Genomic DNA, 13602 nt, shown 5'->3' with positions numbered 1-13602 from the left:
TTGGTCAAATAATACCGAAAGAACGATAAAATACGTTGTATTATATATAAGAAAATTTCCCTTATCATAACACCGTTGTTCACAAATTTTTCTGACTTTTGAATAATCAACGAAATTTCATATCAGTCTTGCTAACTTAAATTTTCCATCGCTATTATTAAGAACATCCCGATTGAAATTAATATAATTGTTGACTGGATTTGTAGTTTGTAGGTTTTTAATTCTACCTGGTTTCACCTGCTGCTACTTAGTTTACCAACTGAAAGTTGATAGAAGGCGATATGTAATAATATTTCGATATTGCCGTTTTGCAATTGATGTTAAAGATTAATTTTGAAAGCCGGTATAATAAATGAAAAGAAATAATAAATATTAGTGGGCTGATGTATATTTTTTTTTTATTAGAAATATATTGCTTTATGTTTTATTATTATTATTATTATTATTATTATTATTATTATTATTTCAATATCAATTACACGCAAAGAGTTATTTAACTTGTAATCGAGAATTTATCGAAAGATTTTATAGTTCTAACCTAATAATTTTTAAAAGACATGTATTTATACCGTTGTTTTAAATAATTCAGTCTATTTTTGGGTAATAAAGTTTTTACTGCTCTTAGTTATTAAATATTAATGTAAAATCTAAATAAATGATAAATTATACATTAGTGCACTATGGGCATTTCTAGTATCAGTTTGTATAATATTTTTGATATAGTTTTATTGAATGTTTGATAATTTCTTACTTGCAGAAGAAAAATGAAAGCCAATGCTTGTTTTTAACAATAATGGTAAACAAAGTTGTATTTAAAAATGGAAATAAAAGAGCCAAAAAGAAAGAAACGAATAAGATTAGAACCAAAGTCATCTTTACCGTTAGTATTTGGTAGTAAAGGTGAATTAACAAAATTTCATGCAAATTTAACATCCTTAGGATCATGCATAGCCGATCCTACAGAAATGGAAATGATTTTTAAAATGGTGAATATATTCTTACATAATAATACTTATATAATTAATAATATGAATTAAACTAAAATTTGTTTTAAAATAAAAATTTTAAGTGCAATAATTTCTTGTTGCATATTGCAACGTAGATTAAATGTTATATGTTTTAATATAAATATTGATAAAAATATGAAATCATACTTTAAGCTATGATTACACACATTAAATTATCACAATATTTTTCGTGTTTTAATGTTTGTAGGGATATTTTGGCAAAGGATCTTTATCAAAAAGTCATCCATCGTTTGGAAGAATTCGATATGGTGCGCCACCCATAATTCGTAATCGCCAATGGAAACGACGTCAAGATTGGATTAGCGAAGTACGAAAACTTAGCATAGAATCTTTTTTGGGTGATGAAAAGAATGAGAATGACCAATCTGAAAATGATGATAAAATAAATAAATATAATAAAGGTATTTATGTTCTGGAATAACAATTTTAATATTGGCATTCATTCAAAATTACTCAACCTTATTTACGCTATATTCATAAATTGCTTTTGACTATTTTAGATAATAGTCACACTGCAGAAAATGTAGATGAAAAATTTAGAGATTCGAGCGACGTTAACGAAAGAATTAATAGTAATTGTGATGCAGATAATTTAGCGGTTTCAGAAACTCTTCCAAATAATGAAAAATCAACAAATGATATTGAAATTTTAGATAATGAAATAAATAATATTCAAACTAATGGTCAAGATAATCAAGCACATATGGAAATGGAAGTAGATGAGGTTGTACTTGATTCTACGGAAGAAGAAGATATTTGTGAAACTAAAGCGGATAATCATCAGCCAAATAATTTTGATAAAGATAATTTAATTGATAAATGTCAAGAAGTACAAATTATTAGTGAATATAACAAAGATGGTTCTGACTTACAAGGAAAAGTATTAGTTTTACCAGATAGTGATTCCGATACAGAAAATTATTTGACAGAAATAAAACCAGAAGTAAAACATGAAAACTTTCCAGTAAGAGAAACTTTACATCTAACATTTGAAGAAACATTTTTTTTAATGTATGGTCTTGGATGTCTGAGAGTTATAGATTTTGATGGGAAATATCTTAATATCGAAGAAATATGGAACTATTTCTGTAAAGAACAAAAATGTTTCTTACAAAAATATGTTACATATCATTATTTTCGTAGCAAAGGATGGGTTGTTAAATCTGGTTTAAAATATGGTGGAGATTTTTGTAAGACACTTATAATTTGACTTTATTCTGCTATTGTTACTTTAATTTAAGAATTCAAAAAAATTTTCAGTATTATATAAAGAGGGTCCACCATTTTATCACTCTTCCTATATAGTAATAATAGATGTTTTGGATGCAGTCACTTTTAAAAGAATCGAAAATAAAACAATGCGAAATATGACATGGAATAAATTTATCGGCTTAGAAAGATTGGCAGAAGCTGTTGGAAAAGTATACATATCAATACATTAATACAGTATTATACATATCAACACATTATATAATTACTTTAATAATTTTCTTTTTTTTTTTTGTTATAGGAAGTTTTATTTGCACAAGTATTATGGCCATCTTCAGTACCAGTCGATATAATTCCAATATCTCCAGATGTTTTGGCCCAATTTACCGTTAGAGAATTATTATGGAGGCGATGGAAACTGAATCAAGATATATCATCTATTAATTTAGAAGATGATGACGAAGATGGCTATTCCTCGTAGATCTTACTGAGAATAATTTAATAAGCATATATTTTAATAAGTAAGATCTTCATATCATATTAAGCAGGTATTTATGTGTTATTTTTCAATATAAAATTCATTATATTTATTTACTTATTTATTACTAGATGGTCAACATTCTTCTTTACATATAAATACTAAGTAAATTAACAACAATGTTTCAAGAAATACTGAGAAAATGGATAACAATTGCAATTAAATTCCAATAGAAAACAGTTAGAAATTGAATAGTACAAAGTAAACTTGAATATCGTATATTATAAAAAGATATTTATTACTTTCTGCAGTCACCTTTCAAGTTTTTTCATTTAATAGCTTATTATAAGCTTAAATTTGTAATCATGATGATATAATATCTTATTATGTATAGTAATTGCCATTATTGTATAAAATTCTTCTCCTAAAACTTCAATTATAATATAAATTTAATACAAAAATTTATATAGCAAGCTGTAAACTAATATAAAAATCATGATAGTAATGAGGTATATATTTGTAATAAATTTGCCTTTAAGGAATGCAAAATTGAAATAACATATTGGGATAAGCTTTATTAAATATTATGAAGTTGTCATTAAACATAATCGATTTAATCAATGAAATATAAACAAAAGACAGTGCCGGATATTCGATTTAATATTATTTATAATAAAATTTTGGCTTTAATATCTAAAAGTCAAATTAATATTTTTAAAAATCAAGAATTTTATTTATAAATATTGTAACTAAATTATTATTCCAATAGATACAAAATGTACTAAAATAAATAATTATGAAATATAATTTTAATCATAATTCAACCTTGATCTGTTTCCAGATAAATTATTAGTTAAAATAATTAGTTATAAACTTGTAATTATAGTAGTTTTTATTTATTATCCAATTTATAAATTATAAATGAGATTGAAACATACAAATCCTTCTCTCATTTTCAATATTTATACATAATTAGCTACACGAGTTTTTAAATGTCTTATCTTTTTAGGTTCTCCAGTTCTTCTATATTCTGATCTTTCTTTTATATAATATTCTGTACATTCGTTCCAAAATTCTTTATCATTATACCATTTAATTAAACAATCTTTAAGTATTGTATTTACATTTTGACACTTAAATACCATTGCATATTTGTACTCGATACAACATTTTTCAAAAGCTAAAAAAAAGTTCATTAAATTTTATTCTAAGAATAAAAATTTTAAAAGCTCACCTGCTACTTCTGGTACACATTTTTCTTCTCTTGCTTTATTTCTAACTATTTGTGCTACAAGAACGTCTTTCTCAACTTTTCTTAAAAATCGATCATCTGGATCCCCTGTATATTAAAAAAATGTTAAATATAAAATAGGAGTAGTTTTCAAATTAAATATTTGTGTTTTATTTTCCATGTTATAATGTGTAATAAGTTAATTGTTAAATTTTTATGTATATACAGCAAGAAAACTTAACCTACAAACGCTTATTAATTCAAGAAAGATTTAAATGAAATTTAACCTATTCCATGTGGACCTGCTCCATATCTTTCATGTATAATCGTATAATTTTTATTTGCATTTGACATTTTTTTTTTTTTTTTAATTAATTGTAAATACGCAATAAATTAATATTCTTTTTGGTCTCAAATTTTTAAGCCAAAGTTTGATTTATATGAATACCATATAATGTTATCCTTAGTTATTAATAGTTTGACAAAATTTACAAAAACCAAGTAGCTAATTTAAACCCATTTAATTATAAAAAAGTTAGAAATATTGATTTTTGATTAAATTAAAAAGTTGCTTGGATATTGTAGAGAATATAAACCTGAACTTATGCGAAAATCGAGAAAGCAAGTAAATGGAAAAAATGAGAAAAGTCAAAGTGCCTATAGAATAATTATCATATTCTGCAAATTTTAATAATCTTCATCTTATCTACTAATGCATATACAATTGAATTTCATATTTTCCTACAAGTTACGCAAATTTCACGTTACGAGCATGCTAATCAATTAAATATTTCCATTATATATAATATTTGTATTGGGAAAATAATTTGAATAGTGTTGAGATGGCGCTTTTTCGTCATTTTGCTATAAGAATCAAATGCAAATTGAATAATGAGCGAAACATAAAAATATAAAAATATAAAAATACTAATTAATTATATTGATAGTTATTTAAAAATTTTCAAATATCAGTCCCATCAGCTTGACATTCTTAAATGTCATTGGATTTTAAAAAAATCTTTATAATCTAACCATACGCAATTACAATCTGTATAAATTTCTATTTTATCAAATTTACGTAAATGGCAGTTAAGAATACAATAAACAACTAAATATATTTATTTGAAAATAATATATAACAAATATCATTATTTTATTAATTCATCAAAGTCGAACTCTCCTAACTACCTATAAAAGTTAAATTAATAATAGTTTTAAAATGTTATTGGTTCACTTATCCTTTAATTTCTACGAATATAGTATCGAAATGTTAATTTTTTTATTTCGATCCTCATTCAAGGAACGATAAAGTCATCGTTATCTCGCCACTTACTCACCGATTCAAATGATTTATTAGTATGTACTTTTCCTTCGTTAAACAAATTGCATAACAAATTTCGTGTTTAGATACTTCACATTTTGCATGTTGTGTACTTTTCAGTAATAAGTGTTTACTGACAATTGCTGATAACGCTTAAAAGCATAATTCTAATATATATATATATATATATATATATTCATATTAAAAAAGAATTTTGTTCAATGCAATTATCCCATATTATCATAGTTTATTTAAAATCTCTTACTCAACAAATTTCTTATTTTCAAAGTATTATCAAAACTCCGAGGATCGCATTATACTTAGTCTACCGCAAACTTTCCGTATCCATAAGTATTTGCCACCAATATAAAATTTATATAATGATGTAGAAATAAATAAAATGTCCGAAAGAAAGTCACATCTACTCAATCGCTTTATATGTACATTGTAAAATTATTTATATCATTGTGTATATTTTAAATATTTTTATATATTTTATACATTGCTCGTTAATTTAATGCGGTGCTATAATTGCATTATAAGAATTAATTTCTGGATATTATTGACACCAGTGAATGAAAAAAAACAAACATTTGGCATTCTGTAAGCATATATAGTTTAAATACTTGCGAATGGCCATTGTATCGATTGCATCTACCTTCGTTTATTTTATTGCCTTATACCTCGGCTTTCTTTTTTCTAATCTACAAGTCGAGTCAACAAAAACATGACTTTTTAACAAACTCAATGTTATTTATATTTCAATAAATAATTAAAATAACACGTATGCTACGGATCTCTACGAAACGACATCATCAGATATTATAAAAAAATTTAATAAATAAAAATTAAAATAAATATTAAGGATAAAGATAATATCATTTATCCCTTAAATTTATGTTATGCGCCAAATATAGTGGAAATTAGGTTACTTGTATTTGCCTTTTTTCTTCTTTTTTTTAAGTACATCTTTAATTTTTGAGAGATCTTATAACTCATAATTAATTATCGACTCATAAATTAAAAATCTATGTTCTGATTATCAGGGTTTAATCTTATTTATATTTTATTTATGCGAGAAGTTCTTTTAAATTTTAAAACAAATTATATGTACAAATAATGTGGTAAATTACATAAAAAAAATTAAATCCGATATTCAATATTTATTCGTAAACCAAAGTTGATGTGTTAATTATGAAATCATAAAAAGTATATTCTATTTATTAATTATCTATGGAGTAAATGAAGTTTGGGTTTTAAATTTCATTTTATTTACTTATTAAAATACTTATTTAAATAATATTAATAATAATAATAATAATAATAATAATAATAATAATAATAATAATAATAAATATAATGAATACCAACAACATATTAAAATAATTTATAGCAAATTTTCATTTATTATTACACGATTTTAAATAAAATTCAAACATAATTCATTTATATTAAATATATTATTGATACAAATAATTTCAAAGGATCAGTGCACTAAGTGAATTATATTAATTAATGCAAAGGAATTTATTGATGAAATTTAAGTAACATTATTAAAATTAATGGTGATGAATTTGAAATATTTATAAATGTTATAAATTATTACAATATTTGTAGAGCCAAATATTAAAAATTAAATCCACACATAACGATGGCTGACGATTTACGTTATGTCGTGACTCTTAGATTTTAAACAATTAACAATATATATCACTGTTATTGATAATATTAGGCAATAATATGACCATAATTATAATATAACGTGACTATGTTTCATAAGCATATGCGTGTATATGAAATTACTTTTCGAAAATTCGAGTATTGAACTTATTTAAGCTTATTAAAATAGTTACATCATTTCATCTTCAGAAATTATATATGTTTAAATAGTTTTTTTTTTTTCAATTTTGTTGACATTTTTAATAATTGAAGAGGAAAAATCAATTGTTCCTTGATAATCTAGACTGAAAAACAGGTCACATTAACGATAATAGTAATACAAGAATCAGGTAAAATTCGTCTATCTAAAAATCTCAAAAAATTACAATAGATTACAAATTACTATACTGATGTATACATATTTAACAAAGTGATCTAAATATCTGTTTATTCAGCTAGTATCGCGATATAAATCTCTCTAGTTTTGACTAATTACTTAAAACACATTTGACATTATGCTTTCCCTGGTTTAGTTTTTGTATCGAGTTAAAACTATAAAAATACTTGGCTCGCCAATGCAAAGAAAAATAAAACCTTTAAGCATAGCGAGTTTACATTTAGTCATGTTAGGTGTAATATATATATTTTTATCTATATACGAGCAAGTAAGAAAAATCTACACGAGTGACTATAGAAAAGCAGTCGTAAGCGTTCTAGGCTATTGAGATCTTCTGTTTTTGTTTTTTCTTTTTTCATATTAATATTTCAATTAAGAGTTTATGAAAAAATTATTAAATTAGAATATATTAATTTTATAAATATTTTCGTTAAGTTTAACTGTTTTTATCGACCGACGAAATCGCTTTGATCGTTTATCAAAAAGTGATAGACAAAAGCTGCCTTTTTTCTATCGCAAATTGCTTGCGTCGATTTACTTCTCTGATTTCGATCATCTCTACTCCTCGGTGAATCACGCAAGAAAAAGGAACCAAAAAGCGAGGCTAGAAATGAAAACGAAAAACTTTAATAATATTTATAAATAAATATATATATATATATTAATAGCTACAATTAAGTTATTATTATTATTATTATTTTTTTTTTAATATAAAACATGAAATTAAATTTTAACTAAAATTACTCATTGAAAACAAAATCATTGTGTGTAAGAAATAACAGTAGTTCAATGTTTAGTACACTTTTTAAATATAAAAATAATTTTACATAATTTTAGACTTTTAAATTAGATTTTTTAATGAATATTTTATATTAAGATCTCAAGTACACATTATTAATAAAGTATTACAGTCTTAAGACAATCATAAAATTGATTAGATTACACAATCAATGTAGATGGATACTTATTTTCAACATATTGTAAAATAGGATATTTTTGCAACCAAACAATATTGATTAATTATATATTTGAATAAGATACATTATTATTTGTTCTTTTAGGCTTACCAAGTGTTTTAGCATCCAACCCATTATCTTGTGTATGGGTCAGTAATTCTTGTAGAAAAGCACATATGTACAAAAATACTGTCCTTCTGATCTCGGGTAATTGCATAATAACCTAAAATATACATAGCAACCCTCTTGTTTAACAATTAAATATTAAATATTAAATATTTGGGAAAAAAAAACAAAATACCTAAACATTAATTAAATAAAAGATATAAATTTATAAATATTTATTTATATATAATACTATGCTTGTTGCACATGAAAATTACCTGTTTACACTGCAAATAATTCGTAGCAGCAGATAAACCAATCCTATGAAGATTGTATGGAACGAGAGGTTCGGCCGTGGAATCCAGAAGTAAAAGTAAAGCTTCGGCAACAGAGTGCACACTACCAGCTATAATATTATATCATTAAGAAAAATAAAATTATTTTCTATTTTATGTATAAAAAAATGATGTAATTGAATCTGCTTTCATTCTGAAAGGATACGCATTGGGTCTTGGCTACCATTATCAAGCCAGTCTCTAATGGCTAATATTTCACTGTGTAAACCCTGAGTTTCAAAAAGTCCTGGAGTCTTAATTCCATGTCGATAAAGTCTATCTACTAACAACCATATCTCTTTTGGAACATAATATGGATCTTGCGAGGTATTTTTATTATTTTCCTAAAAATTTTATATATAAAAAATATTTACTTTATACATAACAAATAACATTGTAAATTTATAAAGTTAATAAATGAATGATATATTTTTTTTATAACAATAATAAATTGACTTACCAATTCCATTATTCTACCAATAGGCACTTCTCTAATTGGAACTGGAATATGAACTAAAGCTTCTATCGAGCAACCAAAACAACTACGTTCATAAGTACCTACAATTTAAACAAAATGATAATAAAAATTATGTTTTTAACTGATATGAAAAGCAAAACTTGAATGCACTATTTACCTGTCACAGTTATAAAAATATCTTTTCCATTTACCAAATGTAAAACTAATATATCGTAAAGTTTATCTTCTCCTGAATTTAATTTCCAGGCAGATCGTTTGTCCACACAAACCTCAAGTTTTATATCACACTTTTGACCTTAAATGAAAAAAATTGTAATCAGAAATATCAATCAATCGTCTAAAAAAATTATTGCATGTTTAATTTTGATAAAATAGATGCAATGTGGATATTTATCGATTACAATGAACTAATTAAATGTAAATAAGAACCATTTAATATGACGATTGAAAATATGAAATTTCTTGAAAAAAATATATTAAAATCTACGAAATTAAATTCTATATAAAAACATTGATTTATAAAATATTTCTCTTAATAACCTCCATTAGTATATAATATAATATTGATCTCCCATAAAATATTTATTATTTGCTTTTTTATAAAAGCATATGCGCTAGTAAATTTATTTAACTTCTCTAATACAGTTAGTTACATATTTTAATCAATTAATAAAGTCTTAATTACCAGGCTCTATAAAATCTGTGTAAGGTGTTATTGATAACCATTCTTTACAATAGGAAGTATCGTCTAATTTTTTGATGAATTCAAATTTTACTGGTACCTGGTTATAAGAAAAGATAAAAACAATATCAATATTTTTACTATAAAATTAAATATTTTATGTTAAAGCTAAATTATTTGAAAAAGGAAGCAAACCTGGCCTGTATTTGCCACAATAAGCTCTTTTGCACACGGTTCATCAAATCTTAAAGTTTCATATATTATTTCAGTTGTATCAACAGTCACTTGAGGCAAGAATTCGTTTTCCAATTTATCTAACTTTTTCATAAGTTCTTCGTGAATTTTACGATATTTTGTCACATCTATTACCCTGACCTAAAATTACATATTGTTATATATTTTTATTCTATTTTATATTAATAATAATATAATTAATTACTTTTGAGTCAAACGTGGCGCTAACAGGTTTATGATCAGAAATTTTTAATTCTGGATGACTTTGATAAGTTAGGGAAGCTATAGGTTCACCTTTCCACAAAACACGGTCACACCAAGCAGGCGCCCTTCCTTTTTCACTAAAATAATATACAACTCAATATTTTTTTCATCCTGTATACTTCAATAGCTTATTTAATTATATATTTTCAATATAAATTTAAGATGTTTCTTAATAAGATTCAGATAAGTATCGATGTGTGTGAATGTGAATGATAAATTCAACATCGAAAATGTATTAACTATTCTATTATTATTATTATTATCATTATTATAAATTAAAGATAATGAATTTTTTAGTTTGTTTCAGGCAATAATAGAAAATAATAATAGACTTGAAGCAAAAAATAACTTATTTAGTATAATTATAAAGAATATAAAGTTCTTATTATTAGTATTAAAATTATTTAGATTTCAATTATGTTATAAATTTATATAAAATGCTCATATAATTGAGAATATTTCAATTTTCTTTTTTATATCAAGTATGAATATAATCTTTATAAAATACTTTTAACCAATGATTAATAATAGTTTTAAAATTTTAATGTCTGTTTCAAAATTAATAATTATTAAAAAAAACTTTTTTATCTAAAATAATTTTATTAAAAAAAATTATTATAAGCTCCACTATTCACCTCGAATCCCAATTATCAGTTCCTGGATCATACTTGTAAGTGGGTTTAAATTTTATTTCTGCTTCACGAAAGCCAACAAACACTCTGCTGAGTCTTCTTTGCTGTTCAAGCTGATCTAATGCTAATACAGGAGCGAGATTTCCATCTGCAATTAATTGTTTTGCTGTTTGCGCATCCATCTCGGTTATTCGATAGTTTAAATCACCCAACCAATAGATTTGGCTACAAATTATCGGATTAATGTTATATTAAATAAGTATTTGTTATCATTATATAAATTCGGAATATATTCTTACTCATGATCCTTAAAACCTTTTGGAGGCACATAAGTTTGAAAGTTAAGCCTAGCACAAATATCCGCATAATCCTGATTTCTTCTTTCATATTCTTCACAATGGGCAGCCAAGTGTGCATTTACAAAACAAACAGATGTATTATGTATACAGCAACTTACAGCAACACCACCTTTATTACCCTTAAAACATATTAAATGGGTTATGTATAAAAGGTGATAATTGGAAATAAAATATAGGTATTATTATTACCATTTTTCCCATTATTCCAGTCCCCACTGTATCAATGCAAATATTTTTGATGTGTGGCAAATGTGAACTCTGAGAAAAAATTATCAGCATCATGCCAACTAATCTCACAAGGGCAACTTGTTCATATTCCGCTTTATGATGCAGAGACTTAGCTACAACTTGTCTCCATTCATCTTCACGGGGTGTGTCGTTAAAAAGAAAGGCTTCTTTACTTAAATCTAATTCTTGAAAGCCTATTGCATAAAGATCGGGAGGCACTTCATCACTGCTTAACCACTGTTCTAAAGTTATTGCATTAGGTGGTTGTCCATTAACATTCCATGTACCAATGAATATTCTGAAAATATTTAAAAAAAGATTAATAATTTCTTGTAGAAAAATACTTGACTAAAATAATCTGCTATTAGAATTTAACAATTAAATGTCAAAAATCAATTTACATTATTTAGTGACACATGCACGCATGCACGCATGCACAAACACAAACACAAACACAAACACACACACAGAGAGAGAGAGAGAGAGAGAGAGAGAGAGAGAGACAGACAGACAAAAATGTAGATACATGCATATACATTTTACAATATTATTTTAACAAACCTAAGTGTTTTAGTATACGTATAATCATCTTCTTTACATGCCATTTGGTAACGAACTACTGATTCTCTTGTGCCAATTGGGCTCTTTCCAGTAGCTATATTACGTCGGGATACAACTAAATCTGAACTTTCAAGCTCAATGACCTAAAAGATGATCATAATATAATATTTATAAAATGTTTGACATTTTCAACAAATTTAATTAATCATTTTACTGGATCTGCAGCACTTAGTAAACGATCATTGGTGCTGTCTAAATTGCGAACGCTTCCTGTTAATTTTTGAATCCACAAGAAGTCTGTAGTAGGATTTTTATTTTTCTGATATACTACAAAATATTGTACAGTTATTCACAAATATTCTCTTAATTGATAATCTAGCTTTTTAATAGATTACCTTCAATAGCTTGAAAAATTGCAGAAACAAGATTCGTCGTTGTAATACCAGGTCTCATTTCAAAAATTGTTCGAGATTTTCGGCATGTTACATTTAAATATACATCCGTTACATCTTTCTGCTCTTCATCCGTTCCTGAATTAAAAGCAAATATGTTTATCTTATTAGCTATATGAATATAATTGATTGATATCTCTTACCAATGTCGCATTGAAAATCTTGATCAATGGGTAAAATTTTCTCAATTGTAAGGTCACTATATACTTGAGGTGGCGTTCGAGAAGTTAACAAAATGACTAGAGCATTCGTTGAACCTTTATTAACTAACGCAATAAGCCTTGTTGTTTTTAACCAATCTTGTACTAACATTGCTTCCATTGCCTAGGAATTTAGTCAAGGATAATATAAGTATTTTATTTTTAATTTCTTCATTATTGGAAGATGGATGTCTCGATATCTAATAAGAAAATTAGGTCTGTAAAAGGATACAATGACAACTATTTCACCCGTGGTAAATTTGGATTGGACAATCGCCAGTTGCTCCGGAGTTGACATAATGCTTAATTATTATCTGAAATTAGTAAGACAAGTGTAATAATATATTTACTGTAACCTACACGGACTTTAAACATCTGCAATGTAATAAAACTTAAATTACTGTTGTTAGTGTAGATTTTATCTTTATTTGTTTTTAATTCGATTGTGCTACACGCTCTCATAAAAATGTTAGGTAGTTATAAAACAATAATGTTGTAAAATATAAGACAGATTAATTATAATTATAAATCAATAAGATTAGTAGAATTTAAAAATATTAAATTTACTCATTAAAATAAATGTAACTAGACATAGCAAGTTTAAAATGAAAACATATTAAATTAACAAAATGAATATATGAATTTTACCTGAAATTTGTAAAGAAAATTTTATTTACGTATTTGCCGATCGATTCTTATTTTAACAATCTAAATTATGCATTTTTGACATAAACATTAACTTAACAGCTTAACCAAGATCGGTAGGATTGACAGGTGCAGTGTTAATAACACA

General features: G+C 25.2%; 3 protein-coding genes across 3 annotated transcripts; 1 reads left to right on the top strand and 2 right to left on the bottom strand.

The window, feature by feature from the left end:
• The first annotated feature begins 785 nt into the window (after positions 1–785).
• Tsen2 (tRNA splicing endonuclease subunit 2) lies at positions 786–3005 on the top strand. The gene is made up of 6 exons (XM_011506262.1): positions 786–986; positions 1216–1429; positions 1529–2218; positions 2289–2449; positions 2539–2785; positions 2847–3005. Exons 1-5 carry the CDS (start codon positions 819–821, stop codon positions 2716–2718), a joined length of 1413 nt encoding a protein of 470 aa, XP_011504564.1. The 5' UTR covers positions 786–818; the 3' UTR covers positions 2719–2785; positions 2847–3005.
• LOC105367704 (COX assembly mitochondrial protein homolog) lies at positions 2646–5907 on the bottom strand. Its single transcript, XM_011506473.1, has 5 exons — positions 5894–5907; positions 4395–4408; positions 3950–4054; positions 3654–3895; positions 2646–2724 (listed from the first exon to the last, which is right to left on the bottom strand). The coding sequence occupies exons 1-4, from the start codon at positions 5905–5907 to the stop codon at positions 3678–3680; spliced, it is 351 nt and encodes a 116-aa protein (XP_011504775.1). The 3' UTR covers positions 2646–2724; positions 3654–3677.
• Positions 5908–7266: 1359 nt separating this feature from the next.
• Positions 7267–13125, bottom strand: Ocrl (Oculocerebrorenal syndrome of Lowe). The gene is made up of 17 exons (XM_011506261.1): positions 13042–13125; positions 12753–12933; positions 12553–12687; positions 12372–12484; positions 12158–12300; positions 11558–11894; positions 11309–11487; positions 11013–11234; positions 10319–10454; positions 10075–10254; positions 9883–9979; positions 9355–9492; positions 9180–9277; positions 8886–9063; positions 8663–8790; positions 8391–8502; positions 7267–7927 (listed from the first exon to the last, which is right to left on the bottom strand). The coding sequence occupies exons 1-17, from the start codon at positions 13105–13107 to the stop codon at positions 7770–7772; spliced, it is 2601 nt and encodes an 866-aa protein (XP_011504563.1). The 5' UTR covers positions 13108–13125; the 3' UTR covers positions 7267–7769.
• Positions 13126–13602: the final 477 nt, after the last annotated feature.

Source organism: Ceratosolen solmsi, unplaced genomic scaffold (assembly GCF_000503995.2).
Source record: "Ceratosolen solmsi marchali unplaced genomic scaffold, CerSol_1.0 scaffold7, whole genome shotgun sequence".
In the NCBI taxonomy this organism is placed as follows: domain Eukaryota; kingdom Metazoa; phylum Arthropoda; class Insecta; order Hymenoptera; family Agaonidae; genus Ceratosolen; species Ceratosolen solmsi.
This window is presented reverse-complemented; position numbering and strand designations above follow the sequence as displayed.

Excerpts from the sequence above, each read along its gene's own strand:
- Tsen2 (XM_011506262.1), top strand. The coding sequence starts at position 819 with ATGGAAATAAAAGAGCCAAAAAGAAAGAAACGAATAAGATTAGAACCA. Across the intron at positions 987-1,215 it reads TGGAAATGATTTTTAAAATG|GGATATTTTGGCAAAGGATC; the intron begins GTGAATATATTC and ends TAATGTTTGTAG. Across the intron at positions 1,430-1,528 it reads AATAAATAAATATAATAAAG|ATAATAGTCACACTGCAGAA; the intron begins GTATTTATGTTC and ends TGACTATTTTAG.
- LOC105367704 (XM_011506473.1), bottom strand. Across the intron at positions 3,896-3,949 it reads ATGTGTACCAGAAGTAGCAG|CTTTTGAAAAATGTTGTATC; the intron begins GTGAGCTTTTAA and ends ACTTTTTTTTAG.
- Ocrl (XM_011506261.1), bottom strand. The coding sequence starts at position 13,107 with ATGTCAACTCCGGAGCAACTGGCGATTGTCCAATCCAAATTTACCACG. Across the intron at positions 12,688-12,752 it reads AGATTTTCAATGCGACATTG|GAACGGATGAAGAGCAGAAA; the intron begins GTAAGAGATATC and ends CTTTTAATTCAG. Across the intron at positions 9,064-9,179 it reads TTGGTAGAATAATGGAATTG|GAAAATAATAAAAATACCTC; the intron begins GTAAGTCAATTT and ends TAAAATTTTTAG.